The sequence below is a fragment of the Lepidochelys kempii genome, chromosome 3, assembly GCF_965140265.1.
Source record: "Lepidochelys kempii isolate rLepKem1 chromosome 3, rLepKem1.hap2, whole genome shotgun sequence".
Classification (NCBI taxonomy): domain Eukaryota; kingdom Metazoa; phylum Chordata; order Testudines; family Cheloniidae; genus Lepidochelys; species Lepidochelys kempii.
In genome coordinates, this window is record NC_133258.1 from 177,979,456 (window position 1) to 177,998,583 (window position 19,128).

The 19,128-nt window shown below is 44.4% G+C and overlaps 1 protein-coding gene across 6 annotated transcripts in view; it reads left to right on the forward strand.

Annotated features, from left to right (window-relative positions):
• The window catches only part of TTC7A (tetratricopeptide repeat domain 7A), a 267,263-nt gene extending 251,293 nt beyond the window's left edge, over positions 1-15,970 (forward strand). For all 6 annotated transcript variants that reach the window (XM_073339137.1, XM_073339138.1, XM_073339139.1 and 3 more), the window contains one exon: positions 10,695-15,970. In XM_073339137.1, the coding sequence (XP_073195238.1) occupies positions 10,695-10,916 (222 nt within the window). In that variant the 3' untranslated portion in view covers positions 10,917-15,970. The remainder of the gene's footprint in view (positions 1-10,694) is intronic.
• Positions 15,971-19,128: the final 3,158 nt, after the last annotated feature.

A 19,128-nucleotide genomic window follows, 5' to 3' on the forward strand; every position in this document is an offset into this window, starting at 1 on the left:
CAACACTCAGATGCCCAGCTCCCAATTGGGTCCAATCCCTAAATAAATCCGTTTTACCCTGTATAAAGCTTGTACAGGTAAACTCATAAATTGTTCGCTCTCTATAACACTGATAGAGAGATATGCACAGCTGTTTCTTCCCACCCCCCCCACCCCCCAATATTAATACATATTCTGGGTTAACAAATAAAAAGTGATTTTATTAAATATAAAAAGTAGGATTTAAGTGGTTCCAAGTAATAACAGACAGAACAAAATAAATTACCAAACAAAATAAAATAAAACACACAAGTCTATGCCTAATACAGTAAGAAAGTGATTATAGATTAAATCTCACCCTCAGAGATGTTCCAGTAAGCTTCTTTTACAGACTAGGCTCCTTCTAGTCTGGGTCCAGCAGTCACTCACACCCCTGTGGTTACTGTCCTTTGTTCCAGTTTCTTTCAGGTATCCTTTGGGGATGGAGAGGCTATCTCTAGAGCCAACTGGAGACAAAATGGAGAGTTCTCTTGTGGGTGGAGACCCCCTCCTTTCTCCTGTGTAGAACCCAGCTCCAAGATGGAGTTTTGGAGTCACATGGGCAAGTCACATGTCCATGCATGACTCAGTCCTTACACGCCACGTCACATTCCTCGGAAAGCTCAGATGTGGACTGGCGTCTCAACATTCATCGTTAGCTTAAGTGTTTCTTGAGTGGGCACTTAACTTGCAAATTCCTTTCTAAAGAAGCTGGCCAAATGCCTTACTAAGGCTACTTAAAATCAAACAAGTACACAGCCAATATTCTTAACTTCGAATACAAAAATGATACATGCATACAAATAGGATGAATATATCCAGTAGATTATAACCTTTGCAGAGATATGTTACATGGCATATCTAGCATAAAATAGATTCCAGTTATGTCATATTTAATTTCATAAGAATATTTCCATAAAGCATTATGGGGTGCAACATCACACACTCTTTTTAAAAATCTTCTTTTTCCCCCTCTCCACACTGATTCTGATTGTGGTGAGAAAGCTTTTCAAAAGAGAAAAGACTTGTAGCAAGCTCTAAAGGAGGATCTGCCTCTGTACCAAACTAATCTCCCCAGGATACTCATTCCGCAGATGAACCCTATCAGCTCACAATGCTTTTATCTTGAGTCTCATGTGCCTCCTCCTGTCCTTTTTAAGCTACGTTGTCCGAAGAGAGCACAGTTGTCTTGAAGGGGTTGTGGATGGAGATGCAGCCTGTAATGTAGTTGGCCCTCATGGGTTGATGGCTTTGAAGACCAGATAATCCTGAATGAGCAATGGAGACAGACTGGGAGCCAGGAGAGAGATAGGAGCACAAAGGTGATGTGCTTGATATAGCCGATCCTCATGAAGAGATGGGCTTGCTGCATCCAGCACATTCTGAAGCCTTTGTGTTGCTTCCACCTTGAGCACTCCAGTTGTGCTCCAACTCCACAGTGAGTTGCAGTAATCCAGTTTGGAGGTGACAAGGGCATGGGTCACTGTGGCCAGGTCTTTGAAGGGAGGAAGATGATGAGTCTCCTAGCCAGCTGGAGGTGGGAGAAGGCATTTTCTAACACCTGAGCTACTTGCTTGTCTGGGTTTAATAGTAAGTCAGACAGAACTCTCAAACTTCATGGCTTTGATAGAAGGGGTGGACAGTGTCCAAAGAGTATTGCCACTCACAAACAGCATCACTTCAGACTTGCCTGGATTAAATTTGAGCCATTTGTTCTTCATCTAGGTGCTGATGTCCTCTAGTCAGTGTGACATCCTTTGGTTGGCAGTGGTGGCATCTACTGAAAGTTGGAAAGAGATATATATGGCCAGGTGCCATGGGTGTATTGTTAGCAGGAGAGCATGGCATCTCACCACCTCTGCACACTGTTTCAAGTAGATACTGAAGGAGAAAGAGGGCAGGATAGATCACTGTGGAGCTAAATGTATGTGGGTCATCAGTACCTTGTGATTGACTAGTTGAAAGCTGCAGAGAGATTGAGTGGTCTGAGCAGTGATGTGGTGTCTGTTCATTGCCATGTTGAGCTGATTTTTTAGTTCTGCTCAGAGGGTGTCACAATGAAGTAGCATGGTCTGAAGCCCAGTTGCATAGTATCCAGGATGTTAGTAGATGCCAGGCATTGCTGAAGCTTGATTATCACTCCCTTCTTTTCTTTCCTTTTTTCTCTTTCCACATTCTGCAGTTTTGAACCCAGCCTCCACAAATGCAGCAGTTTAGATTCATTGATTGACAGGAAATGCTGCTTCAGAAGGGGAGGGGAGGTAGAGAGTGTGGGTAGTAGTTACTGCACAAGTAGCAACATTAAAAGATGAAACCTTCATACAGAATTTGGCTCCCACTGTTCCACAGTACCAAGGTGGCAAATGAAGTCATGTGGTGCTAGATTCACAAAAGGACTTAGGTACCTAAAGCCATTTTATGTGCTTAAATCCCAGAATCAGGCCTCGTGGGATTCACAAAACTCCTGCTCAGCTGTCACCAAACTCTGCAGGCTCCGAAAATCTCTCAGTGCCTACATTTTTGCAGTTAAAATTTCTTAGGTGCCTATGTTTCTGCTTCTGAGCATGCACACTGAAGCACCGTGGATGCTTAAACCCACCAGTTCAGGGAGATAGGCATTCCTCCTCCTAACTCGCCTGCGGGGCCTCATCTGGTAAGTGCGCTCCAATCTCGCCTACCGCACTGGGCCCTATATGCGAACTCACACAAAACAGCTGGAGGAGGAGGAGAACGACCTCCATCACGCCTTGTAACCCAGTGGGTAGGGCTCTCCCCTGTGATGTGAGAGATCCCTGATTCAAGTCCACCCTCTGCATGAGCAGGAGAAGGGCTTTGAACAGGGATCTGACACCTTTCAGGTGAGTGCTCTGCCACTGGGCTATAAGATATTCTGATGGCGGGGATTGCTCCTTCAGTTTCTCCTGCTGAAGCTGTCCCATTGTGGATAAATAATTTTAAAAGTCACTGGAGAAGGGGACTGATTCTCCTACCTCCCAGATGAGTGCTATACCCACCAGGCTACAGAGTCACTCATGCTTGCATCTTGCTCCCTGGCTTTCATTTTATTTATCCACCCTGGAAGAGCTTCAGCAGAAGAGACTGAGGGAGCCCCACATCAGAATGTCCTATAGCCCAGTGGTTGGGGCACCCTGAGAGGTAGCAGATTCCTGTTCAGATCCCTTCTCCTCCTCAGGTGAACCTGGGGGTCTCCCACATCCCAAGTGAGTACCCTTACTACTGGGCTAAAAGTTAGGAGGAAAGTCCTCCTCCTCCTGCCCCACCCGAGGAGAGGGAGGTGCCTCCTGGAAGTGTGGGCTTAGGTGCCAAACTCCCTGAAAGAGATGTGGGGCTTAGGACAGAATGCCCTTGCCTTGGCATCTCTCATTGGCTAGCTTAGGTAGGGAGCCTCCTAGTGTGCTGGCCTTTATGAATCCCATTCTAGGGCACTTATTTCTCCCCATTCATTGTGGAAGGAACCTCAGAGCCTAATTCAAGCTTTGTGAACCCTAGTGATTTTCTCTGCACCTAAATGTTTGGCCTGGTGATGCTCAGCACTGCAATACCTAAGTTCCTTAGTGAATCTAGCTCTTCGTCGCATCTGGCAGATACCCACAGATTATTCCAGCAGGGCTCTTTATGTTTTATGGTTCATGAATTTTTTGTAAAAGCCTTCAAAGGATCTAGATCTACCATGTCACACAACCCTCACTGAATAAACAGAATGCAAGATTAAATAACTGACCGGTGGCAGACCATTGTGGGGTGAGGTGATACCATAACTACTCCCCACAGCTCAAAAATCCCAACTCCTTTGAAAGAGATGGATCAAGATCTATTCCTGGATGGAGGACAATTATCAAAGAGAAACAGCAGCAGAAATCATCTAATTGCAAATCTTTTGTCCTGTGATTCCAGGGTTTAACCTTTGCCATTTTACAAAAAGGCTCATTGTCATATCCTGATCTATGCATCAGATTCTGCTTACAGCTTGTTTTGATGGTTAAATATTTACACAAAGGTATGTTGCCCAGTAGCAATGCAGACTTTGTGTTACATGAGAATATTACCACAGGGTTTCAAATGTGTTTCAGAGGCATTGTGCAGGATGCTGCTGAATAAGCCCAACCCGCTTTCAATGGGCACTTTTCTGAAATAGCGCCAGATCCTGCTCGATGCTGAGCACTCTCATTGACCTCACTGAGAGCAAGGGCACACTCAGCGTGTCTGACTTCCAAAGAAAATTGATGTTTTGACTTGGGAATGGAATTCCACCCCGTTCTTCTTACTGTAATGGGTGAAATCCCTGCTCTCCTCTTTTGGGAGAGGAAATAAGGACATTGATTCTTGTGTAAAGACATCTGGACACATTATTATTATTAAAGGTGCCCTGCAAAGGATAAAAGTAGATGTGTCCCCATGCTTCTTTATGATGTATAAAGATGACCTGAAAGGTTTTTTTCCAAAACAAAGGGTTTTTCGCTTGGTCTTCTATTCCTTATTTTTGCTTTGAGATCCCCAAGAAATTGATTGGGAGCTTTCTGAGCCCTTTCTGGAAGGGGAGGAGGATGTTGAGGGTATAACAAAGAGAGCTTTTCTCCCAGTTGTTTATAAGACATTTGAATTAAGCAGATGTTAGCAAAAAGAGTGTTTTAACTTTCTAACTAGAAATAACTTCCCCTCTCAGTCAGTTGGTTGTTATCTCTAATGTTATATGTTACTGGCTTTTCAGTTATCCATAACATCTCCCAGAAGGAGAAAGGAAGAGAGAATCTGAATTTCTAATACAAAAAACTTCAAACAAAATCCCTTTTAGGAGCCTTCTCCATGCATCATAAAGAAGTAAAAAAAGGCACAAAAGGGAATTTCAAAACAGCATAAATGACTTAAGAAGCACAAATCCTGCTGATTCTCAACGGGACTTGTGCTCCAGTCCTAATGGCTACATGGAGATGGAAACTGAAATAACTGCTTTTTACCTACTTAAGTTGTATTGAAATAGGGCACTCCTATTTCAAAATACATGGACAGCACTGAAATAACTAAAGACATGGATGACAACTGATACAGTTATTTGGATTCCATTTTCCATGTAGACGAGCCCTAGGTCACTTAGGCCCAGCTCCTCAAAGGTAATTAGGCACCTAACATTCTAAATACCTTTGAGAATCTGGACCCTGGGCAATTTTGAAAATTCCACCCACAAGCCCAGTGTTTCTTTTGCTTTACAGATCACCTTCTATGAATCTGGTTACAGGCGTACGTCCCCTTAAATCATAATGCCAAACTCAGCATCTGCACTGACTGTATCTGCGTGCGCTGATAAGTTACACCAGCATCACTTGACTACCACTTCTCTCTACAAGGAAGTTTAAAATAAAAAAAGACGACAGTGTTCCTATAAATCTTGCAGTGTGGATAGAGAGAAAGGACATCATTTCAATGCTATCTGTCTAGATTCACAAGCATTAACATTTAGCTTCAACCAAAAAAAAATAGAGGAGGAAAAATTAAATGAATTTGTCTTAGCTATCTTCAGACCACATTAGGTAGATCAATACCTTAAGCTTTAATAGTTAGAGCAAAACAATTAGCATAGGAAAGCAGCCTCTTTATTTAACATAGTTGCACTGTTCCCAGGTCAGTGGGTTTTTTGGGGGTTTTTTTTTACTTAACATTACAATATATATATTAATTTAAAAACCAGCCTGTGGGGCCTGACCCTGCACTGTTGAAGCTTATGGGAGTTTTGCTCTTAATGTATATGGGAGTGGGATTAGGGCCTTAAAAGCCCGTTGAAATCAATGGACAATATTTCAGTGTCTCTAGTGCTAGGATATACTAACCATCTGTATAACCTAAATAAATGGGGAAGGAGGTAGCTCCTAAGAGCCCTCTTGATAGCCAAAAGAATCCTGCTGTTGAACTGGAAAAGAAAGGCTGTGCCAGGCATTGATTTCTGCATTGATATGGGGGGGAGGGGGAAAAGCACGGGGGATAAAGGACAACAATAATACAGCCCCTCCTTTTGCTTGTAGTAGGAAGATGAAACCCTTAATCAGTTGTCTTCTCTTATTTATACTAATTGCTAATCTTCCTTAGATCTCTGATTTTATGAAATTATGCACACACATCAAGCAGATGTGTTTCTATGGAAACTAAGGAACGGAACTTTCATTAGAAAATCTAAAAAACCTTTCAGCTAAAAATGTAAATTGCCCATCAGTGGGTGGCTCTATGAATATGTTATTTTTTTTGCATTGTAGGCAGATTCCAGATGGACTCTACATAGCAACAACATGCACGCATTGTTTACAGCTAGCCAGACTCCAGGGGGAAATATGGAATTCACTAGTGAGGAGCAGCTCCCAAGAACAAATACCTCAGAGAAACCAAGTGTTCAGTGGTGTGTGTTACTTCACAGGATTCTGGGATTCTGTGGTCTGTAGTTCACAAAAACTGTTTGAGGCTTGCATGGAGACTCAAAGTAGCTCTTCCATTCAGCCTCACTACACAGAACTAGTATTCAATTTGTTCTTTAAATAGTAAACATTAAAGTACTTTTATTTTTTTAAAGTTAGGATTGCAGAAGACTATAACAAGTAGCATTAACAATCACTTATAATGAGTTCTCCATGCTGTCATATTTCAGCAAGTCAGCCTCCAATCGAGGCTCAGAAATGTTGATGGTAGCAACATTCCCCAAAACCATTTCACAGTTTCTCACTGATCCAACAAGACCTGTTGAAGTCAATGGGAGTCTTTCCACTGACTTCAAAGCGCATTGGATCAGCCCTCTGTAAACCTGTAGATTGTTCTGATGAACTAAATGGGTAACTTTTTAAATGATTATTTTACTTACAATCAGCCAAATCTTTATTTGTAACATTACATTTCTGACTAAAGCCTACACGTGTTCTGGGATTCACCCTGTGCTAGTAGAGTATACTGCAATGCCCAGCATTGGTAGACAGCCTCCTTCGGATGTAATGTCCCAAAACATTTGCAGGGAGAAGTAAACTAGAAGGAATGCCTCAGACTCAAGTATACCAGTTGTCGTGCAGGCAGAACAGAAAATGGTGTGCAAGGATATGACAAAGAGCTTTGGATACCTGGAGTCAATCCAACAGATGATCCTTAACTACAAAAGGCATCATTCACTTGAGACTGACATGAGGAAACGGTGCTGCACAGTTTGTTGTTATTTTTGTTAGATGGGGTTTGTTTTAATGTTCATGGAGACTGATGGTCCTAAAGATTGACTTCCCAGTTCACACAACAGGCCCAAAACAGGTGGTCAGCAGCACAGGGTTTCCCATCAGTGTGCCTCATGCTAGCTCTGAAGTAACCATCTCTAGAAGATAGCTCAGTCTGTAAGGCCCATTACTTCTTTAGCATTTCTGCTGAGACTACCAACATGGATGTCCGTTAGTGCCAATTTGAAGGTGGTTCTTTGAATCCTTGACTACAAGGATCTTGAGATCAATTTTAATAGTCATGGGATTCCTGAGCAGTACATGTGCTCCCTAGGAAAAAGGATGGTTTTCTGGTTAAGGCATGGGATTTTGATCTGGGATGTCTATATTCTATTCCTAGCTCTGCAATAGGCTTGCTGTGTGACCTTGGACAGGTCACTTGCCTGCTCTGTATCTCAATTTCCACATCTGTGAAATTGGTCTGATGGGAGATTTAGATGCACAAGTTACATAGAGTCTGGTCATAGACGCTTGATTCTGTTTCCAATCAGCTACCCACAATGGACCAAAAACTGCCTTGAGTAGACATATACAACGGCCATGAAGGGAAAAGATATAAGCACAGATGTAGAGCAGAATATGGCCCATTGACTTTTAATTACTTTCAGGCGCTGTTTTGTAAACACAGAGGGAGAAAGCGTTAGAGAGAGTAAGTGCTTTTGGGCTTTAAAAGTTCAGGTTTTATATGAAATAGTTATGAATGGATTTTCAGATCAAAATAATGTGTGCTCTTCTTTTGACCAAGGAAACCTTTGTTGAGGATTCCTTTGTTTGCTTAAAAGCATGTGGCATCTTTGCTGCTTTCTCTTGCATGGTAATATTTTTCTGTAGTTATTGGTAACGGGTTACCGCTGCTATACAGGACTTAGTCATGGTGACGGATTGTGCATCTGCTGGCTACCTGTATAAAGTAAACACAAGAAGACAAAGAAAAATATTTGCTACTTGCAGAAGAATCCCCCGTCGTTCATCAAAGAAATGTTTTAGGCTGTGACCACAAGGATTTCAAAATATTGCACATCTTTTTATCTTAGCTAGAGACAGCTAAGCCAATCAAAGGTTACTAAAGCTTCTAGTTAAATTTATGACTGCAGCTACACAAAACAAGCATAGGAAACAACAGAAGTCAAATAATCATCGAACATACTGACACCTCACTCTTTCTATATATCTTTATAAGTGTATTTGAAATGAAATACTTTCTTGCAAGATGATTTCCAAAGTGAGGCACATGGTGTTCGCAGTGGGTGAAATACCGCAACACATTTCCTGTGATTATTCACTCCATTGTAACACTGAATTCTATCACTTGGGTTGACGCCTCTTACCTGTTCAGATATGAATACCCTTACAAACTGATTGAATTAATGACAAAGACAGCACATTTTTAACAAATGATAGAGAACATAGAAATGTGAACTCAAATGCTCTGCAAACCTGATCTTGAGAGTGAGGCTCTTCCAAATTTTTGATTGTCACAGCTCGGATTGGGCCCTTTAAGAGGGTATTGATCCAGCCCACCTGGCCCTCGTTAACAAGCCTCACCATGTGACCTAATAAAAGGCAACTGGTCTCTAGAAAGAGCCAGAGGGAATAGGAAACAAGAGGCTGGAAGCTCTGGCAGAGACTTCAGAAGAGCTGCAGTGAATGGGATGTCCTGCAAGAGACCCTTGAGCAGGAGAAGAGTTTGGGCCTAAGCATATCTCCACTTAGGAAGGGTTGGGAGTGCCAGGCAGGCCAAACGTCTGGGAAGAGCTGCCAAGTTCAGACTCCAGGGGAGAAGGAAAGAATCCTCCAGCTACACAAGACTGGGAGTGGCCTACTAAAAGCAGGGAATACAATTGAACTGTGTCAACTTTATTTGGGACTTTCAGTTTTGCTCTGAACTTTGATGTTAAGAAACCCAGACCTTAAGGAGTAGGGTGATCAGTGTCTGATTTTCGACTGGAACACCCAGTCAAAAAGGGACCCTGGCAGCTCCGGTCAGCACCGGCAACTGGGCCATTAAAAGTCTGGTCGGTGGTGCTGTGGCGCTAAGGCAGGCTAGTCCCTACCTGCCCTGGCTTGCTCCTAGGTGGGGGGACCACGGGGCTCCGTGCTCTGCCCCCACCCTGAGCACCGGCTGCGCACTCCCCTTGGCTGGTTCCCAGCCAATGGGAGCTGCAGGGGGGAGGAGCGGTGCCTGGGGGGTCTGCATGGAGCCTCCTGGCCCCCCCGCCTAGGACCCAGACCTGCTGGCTGCTTCTGGGGTGCACACAGCGCGGTGCCAGGACAAGCAGGCAGCTTGCCTCCCCCTCCCCCCCCCACACTGACTGGGAGCCACCTGAGGTAAACCCACACCCCAACCCTGAGCCCCAACCCACAGCCCTGAGCCCCCCCAAACCTGGAGTCCCCTCCTGAACCCCAAACCTCTCATCCCTGGCCCTACCCCAGAACCTGCACCCCCAGCTCAGAGCCCCCTCCCACACCCTGATCCCCTCATCCCCAGCCCCACCCCAGAGTGCTCACCCCCTCCTGTACCCCAACCCCCTGCCTCAACCTACAGCCCCCTCCCACACTCCAAATCCCTCGGCCCCACCCCCAGCCTGGAGCCCCCTCCTGCACCCCAACCCTTCATCCCCAGACCCACCCCAGAGCCTGCACCCCCAGCCAGAGCTCGCAACCCTCCATGCCCCAACTCCCTGCCCCATCCTGGAGCCCCATCCCAGACTCTGAACCCCTCATTTCTGGCCCCACCCCGGAGCCCGCACCCCCCAGTTAGAGCCCTTACCCCCTCCCGCACTCCAACCCCCTGCCCCAGCCCAGTGAAAGTGACTGAGGGTGGGGGAGAGCAAACCACCAAGGGAGGGGAAATGCAGTGAGCGGGGGCAGGGGGTAGGGGTGGGGCCTCAGGGAAGGGGCGGGGCTAGGGTGTTCAGTTTTATGTGACTAGAAAGTTGGTAACCATACTAAGGAGGGGTGTTTGAACAGAGAGAAAGAAGCATGTGTGTGGAATTTCTGAGGAGCCCTGAAGAAGGGAAACTAAGGCAAGGTGCTGCAAAACCTCCCCAGGTCATGAAGGTGTGCTTGGGAGGCAGCTGCATGTCTGCATTACTAAACATACAAGTGTTAATTTAGGCCTGTGCTCTCTGGGTAATTGGTCTCCCAGATATTTTCCTGCAGGATCAAAGGCTTTACAACCTTTGTTAAATCCGTCCACAATCAAATCAGTGTATAACTTAGTAATGAGCAACTCCTCTTCTTCAAGAATCATTTTGTGCTGAAGATCCTCTCTCCTCTCACAGGCTGAGGAATATCACAGCTGATTTATGCTCCTGTCTGTTTAGAGTGTGAGCGCCTTGGGCACACCATGTATTGTCCCATTGTGGAGCACGCTATGTTAGTACGGCTATGCACTAATACAAGCTTGCTGTTTATTTGCAGGGCCCCATACTGAGCAGGCTCGGGCGGAGAAGCCTGGCTCAGAAGGTTCTGAGAGATGCAGTCCAGATACAGAGCACCAATCACCAAGCCTGGAACAGCCTAGGAGAAGTATTGCAAGCTCAAGGAAAAAACGAAGCTGCTGTGGAATGCTTCCTAACAGCTCTGGACCTCGAATCCAGTAGCCCTGTTGTCCCCTTCACTGTCATACCGAGAGAACTATAAAGCTCTTCCTTTCAGCTCAGCACAGCCCTCCGCTGGGTGGATGCCAAGAAATATACACAGAAGAAACTCTGGGTTAGACAGAAAAATACAACTGTAACTTGATGATTGGTGAAATAATTCCAGAATGGGACTCTGATCTATGTGTTTAACTGAGGAAAAACCCAACCTTAGAACCAGTGACAGGGCATAGAGAGGACAATTTCTTCTGGCTTCCTAGATGTCTGCTCTGACTCCTGTTGAAGTCAGTGGAAAGGCTCCTGTTGATTTCAGCAGGAGATGGCTCGGGCCCTAGATGCCTAAACTGACTGTAGTGTAGATGCTGCTAGAGTGGAGCTGTAAGAAGCACTGGTGTTGAAAAGAAATTTTGTGCACCTTTCAACTTTTCTTGACAAAGACTTCATTTAAAAACAACCAGGAGGTAAATTCAAACCTAGGATAAGCATGTGCAACTCTGTTAAAGTAAGTGAAGTTGCCCAACTTACATCAGAGCCAAATTTGGCCAGATATATATGTGCACACAGACACATTAGTAGGTGAGGAATGATGGCGAAATAATAGATGTCTCTCTTAAATACACTTTTTACAAAAATCTTTTAAAAGACCTGTTAATTCTTGTCTTCACCCTGCAGTGCCATACTGCACACACAGTCAATACTTACAGTAGCTTTTGACTGGACTGATCTAATTTAAAAGACACTTTTCAATGGGCTGCTGTGGTGGCGTGAACCACAGAAGTGGAAAAGCCAAAGACCTGATCGGTTCAAATTTTGACTAGTATTAAAAATATTATTTTCTTTCAAATTAAATATTTATTGCAAGGCACTTCGTCAGGCCAGCTAGTGTAAACTGTCTGAGCATCATTCTTAGTAATTACATACTCCAGCAGCTTTTATAGGAAGTGTATTGTTGATTTCAGGCAATGTATTATATTTGTAGCCTGTGCTTTACTTTTACTATTGTTCTTGACAGAGCTTTTTCCTACTCATCTATAAAACATAGTGACTGCATAGATGATAAACATGTTTAATTGTTGGAAGCCGTATGTGTATATATGCACATTACCTTTATTTTCACTGTAGTTTTTGATCAGCCATGGCTTCAAAAGAAATTGTCATCAGTAATACTGGGCCAGATCCTTCAGTATATTAGGACCACTTTGTGCCTCATCACCACTGTAATCTGGCCCTGACGCTGTCTTGCTTGGCCAGAGAGTATCAGAGTGATCTTCTGGTGGTATAGAGCCATCCTCCCTTCCGCTGGTATAGTAGGGAAAGTGGGTGTGGCTGACATACCCCTATGCTAAACTGATCTTTGGCTGTGTTTTCAGCCCTGTATGGCCATTGCAGCAAGTTAGTGCAGCCCTGAGTCTGCTCTAACATGACACAATGAAACACAAACACACACCCTGTCGTGTATCATGTGCGCTTTGGCTGTTCATAGCTGATAATCTGGTCCATTATTTCCAAGTATTTTTAAATGGTTTTGCACTGAAGTATTCTTTATACTATAGCTCCACCATTTATTTGACTAGTTTACTCCAGAAATAATATCTTCATGCTATATAAATATAGAGGGTTTATTTGTAAAGACCCTCAAGGTTCTTCAGTTGACTTGCTGTCTGAATTTGTTTGCAATGATTCAGAAATTTAAAGACTACTTGAATTGTTAATTCTGGTATCTCCCTTTTACAGTAAATACAGGACAAGCTGCTGATGTGGAACAGGACTGGGGTTCTCTCCCCCCTTTGCCCCCCGTGCTCTTTTTCCTTCTAGGGTACACTTCAAGGCTTCAGTGCCAAGGAGGAGTTAGATTTCAATGATTTTTCTTTATCAGCATTTTACTGAGCTCTTAAACTGATTTTTATCATGTTGATGTGACAATCCAGATTATTGTCCATTCACCTAAACACACGCAGTGAAACAGGTATGTCCATGGAAAAGGTCTTCAGCTTGAGGAGTCATTGTGTGATCGTAAAGAGATATGAGTGACTTAAATGAGACTTGTCAGGCCGGAGACTGGCTTCCAGGGATATGCTACATTTCCCAGCAACTTTGCATGTTTGCCGTGACACCATCAGTAGAGGAAGTGGAGTGTAAAGGCTTTAAAACAATAGAATGCAATGAGTTGCAGGAGCGGATGGAGTTGAACCTGTCTTCCTACAGGAGGCTATAAATAAAGCCAACCTGCTCAACAGGTTGGCTGGGGGTAAAGGTGGTTGTTCCATCAGTAAGGTGTTATCTAGGTACTTTGAACGCAATTCTGCCCTCATATACCCAGGTCCAGATCCTCAGCTGCAGTAAATAAACACAGGTTATCATTCATTGACTTCCATAGAGCTATGCTGATTTACACCAGCTGAGGATTTGGCCCAATTCCCACTCACGTCAGTGGGAGCAAGCCCTTTGTATGGGCCGGAAAAAGGAATCGGTGTGTTCCATCATCCACGTTTTCTTGCTGTACTTCAGTCGATGAAGCACTGCGGCAGCAATTCAGATACAAAGGGAAATCATTTAAAGCAGCTACTAATGACTCTCTGACTCCTGTAATTCCACCGCGACTGCTCTAAGAAGTGGCATATGACTCTCATCCTGTTAATGAACTGGTGAGAGGATGGGGGGGGGCCTTCCCTAATATAAAATGAGATCAGATTTCCATATTTTTACCCATTCCCACCTGCACCACTTGCTTGTATCATAGTTATGAAAAAAAATGGATTGCCTTCAGTGAGCTAGAGATTCATGTTTGGGAATATTAGCGTTCTCACAGAGTTCAGGCTGCTTGAGGTAGGTGAAACTGTATGAAAGGCCGTGTCCCTGTCAGCGAGTCCAGTAAGCCCAGTCTACTACTAGGAAGTATGCTGTATATGTTAATGCAAGTCAGCTGCCAGCAACAGTTGTCCCACTTGCTGTATAGTAAGGGCCTGGCTACACAAGACACTTCAAAGCACTCCCGCGGCAGCACTTTGAAGTGCGAGGGTGGTCCTGCGCGACGCTGGGAGAGAGAGCTCTCCCAGCGCTCCTGGTAAGCCACCTCCACGAGGGGATTAGCGCCAAGCGCTGGGAGCTCGGCTCAGAGCCGGTTTCCACTAGCGCTTTGAAGCGCTCTGACTTCCTACGCTCAGGGGGGTGATTTTTTCACCACCACGGCCCCCTCCCCCCGAGCCAGCAAGTTAGAGCACTATAAAATGTAAGTGTAGCCAAGCCCTAAGTGAACATGAGATATTCCCATTAATGTCAATGGGAATTACATGCATAAAATCCCCCTGCAGTAGTAGTTCTAGTTCATGAATATTGCCTAGTTCATGAACTAAACCTGTGTATGTAATGAATTTAGGCCCAAACCTGAGACTTGCTAAGCACTTTAGGAACCATACTAAGCACCCATAACTCCCACTGATTTCAGTGGGCGTCATAAGTGTGGATTACCCCTCAGGATCTGCTGGGCACTTTAGGACCTGAGAACTTTCTGCCCTTTGTGTAGAGAGGGTAATTATTATTATAGGGCTGCGGGCAACCATCTACTTAATCTTCTGTTTGTAGTGCTGCTAAAAATCTTCCCTGGCTAACATGCCACCTCTGGTCTTTATATTTTTAAGTACAGACTTAATTTATATTTTCTATATAGGGAAAGATCAATGAACTCCTACCTGCTTGCAAGCCTAACCTTGTTGCTCATTTTACTCATTTGAGTAGTCCTGTTGAAGCCAATGAGACTACTCACTTGAGCAAGTTGAGCAACACTTGTACCTATATGAAAGTCAGTGGGAATATCAGGGTGCAGAGGATGAGTAATTTTGGCCCAAAGAACTTGAAATTTTAGCCCCTAGCTTATCTGAACAGTTGCAATATGTATTGCTAATGTGAGTTAGTATGAAATCTTGACTCCACTGAAGTCAATGGGAGTTCTGTTATTGACTTCAGTGGGGAGCAGGTTTTTCACCCACCCCTGTCTTTTTAAAAATCTCCTCTACGGTAGACTGGGGTTTTTAGAAGTATGGATTCCGTAGGAATTAATCTATATCCAAGCTCCAATCCTACCACTAACTTTATTTTACCTTGAGTAACCTGGGTGTGTCCAACAGGAAGGAAAATGTTTAGATCCTTTTTTCTATGTGTGTGCTGAGCAGTAAAATAAAAGTATTTATATTTCCCTTAGCTGGCAGTTAGATTCTTGTAAAAAATAAAAAAGGGGGCGGGGGGCAGCTTTATTTCATTACACCAGAATTCCTTCTCTGAGCTCTTCTACGCAGAAAGAGACCAGGAGCCTCATCCAGAGCTGATGTAAATTTTCATAGCTCCACTGAGGCACTATGTACAAGTGAGGACACCAGGCAGCAGATCCTCAGCTGATGTCAACTGTCGGAGACTACAGAGAGCTCCATCAGCAGGGCATCCGTACCCTGCATGGTACAAGAATTCCATTCTGTTTCTGTTGGTAACAGCAACTCAGAACACTGGTTATTGCAATATTTCAGAAGCACTATTTGTCTTTTCTTGATAATAACTAATAAATCCAAATAGAGAACAGTTCTATGGGGTATTTACTTGAAAATCCTCTAACTGGGTAGTAGAATGGGAACAGCAGTGACTGCTGTGGTTCAGATGGTTTCCTTTATAAAGCCCTATTTTCGGACAGTCCTGGTCTTTTTTTTTTTTTTTTTTTTTTTTAAATGGTGGGAGCTGCCTAGAAATCGAGATTTTCTTTCTCACGTACCTGCTGCTTTCTCCACCAAAAAGCTCCCCTAGTGAAGAGGCATGTGCTACATTGTATCTAAAGTTATTAGAAAGACCCTCTGGTATATTGTGTTATTTGCAAATTGGTATGTGATGATGCAATTCAAGACCGGCTTGTAATTTGCACACAAAAGGAGGCAATGTTAAGGTTGTACATTCACCCTTAACTTTGTCACTTCCTAACTTTTGAGTGCTTCACTGTAAACCTGAAAATTCTGTTAATGTCGGGTTCTTGGAATATTTTTTCATTTAATGTGAAAAAGAATGTTAAATTACAAGATGCGTTCACCAGATGAATAAATAGACCCTGTGGAAAAAGAACTCCTTGTACACAGTCATTTCCTGCTGCTTTAAATGTTTTTAACATATTCAAGCCACAAATATTTCAAGAACTATAAACCCAATAGTCTTATATTAACTGGCACCTCATGTGCCGAATGAGTTACCAGTTTCAAAAGGCATTTTAGCATGTACATAGCTTTCCCCATGAACTGCTGTCGTATGTCTACGAGTAGAACAGGGACAAACGCTTCCCTAAAGGAACTGAGCAGGGGGGAGGAATAACGTGTCCTTGGCTGTTTGGCTTTATTGCTACTTAAATGGGCATCATGCTTTTCTTGTGCTGCTCTCAATACAAAAAGAGGGGAAGCGTAAACATGTAAACTCTTCCTTAGGAATCACTGTTGTGGGTTTGACTCATTTTGGTCGATAATGTTGTTAATCAGCTTGTGGGTCTGCACAGTCACACCTCGAGTTCTATCCAGTTAAATCGATCTTCGTTCAGCTTCCAGAGGACTGACATTTACATATTGAAATCAGCCCGTAAGATTAACACATTATTTTGTAAAAAGCTGGCCCTTCAGTTCAGCTTTGAGAGGCATCAAGCAGAGGCTCCTCTCGTGTGTAGGGTCGAGCTCAACCAGAATGAAGCTCTATGGTTGCTGAGCTGTGGGAGCTACATATGGCAGCACAGCAGGTAAATGTAAAGTCTGACCTTAAAAGGGGTTTGCAAAGGAAGTGGCCCCTTTTCTGGTTGTGATCTATAAAGGAGAAGGGCGATGGTTAGTCCAGTCTCCCTCCCACCCACCCGTTTGCTTTTGCCACGTACATATATCAGGAATGTCAAGTCTTCCCATTTTTGGTGGAAGACTTTTTGGATGATGTAAGTGTATTGGGAGCTTTCTCAGCCCTTAATTCAAATTCGCACATCAATCAGTTTTCATTTTGTTAGACTTGTGATATCCTATTCCTGCTATTTCTCTATTTCTTCATGGCACCTTCCAGGATAGGCAATAGCTGAATTTCCGATTTAGAAAAAAAAGCACACAAAAGCCCTTGTTTTTTAAACAAACATTTTAGGCCTTCTTTATTCATTAGTAAAATTAAATCCTCCAGACAGATCTGCCCTGTCCATTTACAAAGCAACAAAAATGACTGTTGAGCCTCTGTGAAGCCCACTGAGCTCTTGGTCCCAGCAAATTTCTAAGCCCCTGATCCAGTGCTTAAAGTTAAGCATGTGCTTAGGATGTTTTGCTAACCATTGTACAGTACAGCAAAAGTCACTAGAGAGGATTGAACAATGGATTATTTCATTGAGAAACGCCCTACAATCTACCATCCATAATATAGGTGAGTAAAATCCAGTTTTGTTTGATTGAAAACATTTACAAATTTTGTTATGGCCCCCCTTCAATGACACTGCTGATGGCAGATGAGCAAGACCTATTGGATTCAGCAAACATCATAAACCCATGATTTTGTCCTGTAATCACCTTATGTATAAAGCAGGGGTCGGCAACCGGCGGCACCCGGGCCAATTTTTACTGGCACGCTGCTGCCAGCTGGGGTCCCGGCCGCTGCCCCCGCTCAGCCCGCTGCCTGCCTGGGTGAACGGAACCTCCGGCCGGCAGCGGGCTGAGCCGGGCCGGCAGCTGGGACCCTGGCTGGTGGGAGCCGGCGGACGGAACTCCAGACTGGTGGCAGGCTGAACCGCTCAGCCCGCTGCCGGTCTGGGGGTCTGTCCGCTGGGTGCAGCGTATTAAATTTCTCCCCCTAAGAATGTGCTACTTACAGAGCACCAGGACTGGCAGCCATAAGTAGTACACAGTAATACACTATACAGGGATAGGGAAACAGCTGGCCCACTTCCCGCCCCCTGACTGCCCCCCTCAGAACCCCCTGACCCATCCAACCTTCCCCTTGCTCCTTGTCCTCCGGCCATCCCCTCCCGGGATCCCTTGCCCCCGACTGCCCCCCTCAGAACCCTCCACCCATCCAACCCCCCTGCTCATCTCCTGACCCCCCCACCCCTATCCTTCCCCCCCAAACCCCCCCATCTCCCTGTCCCCTGACTGCCCCAACCCCTATCCACACCCCCGACCCCTACAGGCCCCCTGGGACTCCCACACCGATCCAACCACCCCTGTTCCCCATCCCCTTACCATGCCGCTCAGAGCATCAGGACTGGCAGCCGTAAGTAAGTAGCATATTTCTATAGGGAGCAATTTAATACACTACACCTGTCCCCGCTCAGCCGGCTGACAGTCTGGAGTTCTCAAAATATGTTCTCTCGCCTCTTATCAAAAACTACACTACAATTAGCTTGAAAACTTAAAAACTTTGTATATTACAGTAATTGTTAAAAAAATGTATAAAGTTAATAAATACATAGGTTTAACGAAACAAAGTAGTTGTACTTATGTGCCCGTGCTAAATTTGTGTTTTCAGTGATTTACCTTCTAAAAAAGGTCTCACCCCCCCAGAAAGGGCATCTCGCGCCCCCAGGGGATGCGTGCACCCCAGGTTAGAACCACTGCACTAAACTGATAAGATCTCCATTTTAAATTTAATTTTAAATGAAGCTTCTTAAACATTTTAAAAACCTTGTTTACTTTACATACAACAATATCGAGAGAGACCTTCTAAAAACGTTAAAATGTATTACCGGCATGCGAAACCTTAAATTAGAGGGAATAAATGAAGACTCGGCACACCACTTCTGAAAGGTTGCCGACCTCTGGTATAAAGAACGGTGGTGGGAGTTGCAAGTCTGGGTCTCAAAGCCTGTGCTGAAGGAGCACCACCCCAATCACAGCAAGCATAGGAGAAAGTCCTTTCCTTCATCGGCAGTTTCTTAGAATAGCAAAGTCTGGTCCCTCTTAGAATAGCAAAGTCTGGTCCCTCTTAGCCTAAGAGAGATACACCCAAGTAATCATCTATATGAGTGTAACAGTGAATGAAAACCAGCTCCATGGCAAACTGCTATCCGGGTACCATTTTGAGTGATATACGTTTTGCTGGTATAAGTGGTACTGTGCACAGTGCTATGATGGCGGGAGAGCTTCTCCCACCAGCAAAGCTACTGCCACTCGTTGGGGGTGGTTTAATTATGTTGACAGGAGAGTTCTTTCCCGTTGCCATTGATCAGCTACGCGAGAGATCGCAGCACAGCTGCATCGATACAGACTCGCCAGTGTAGA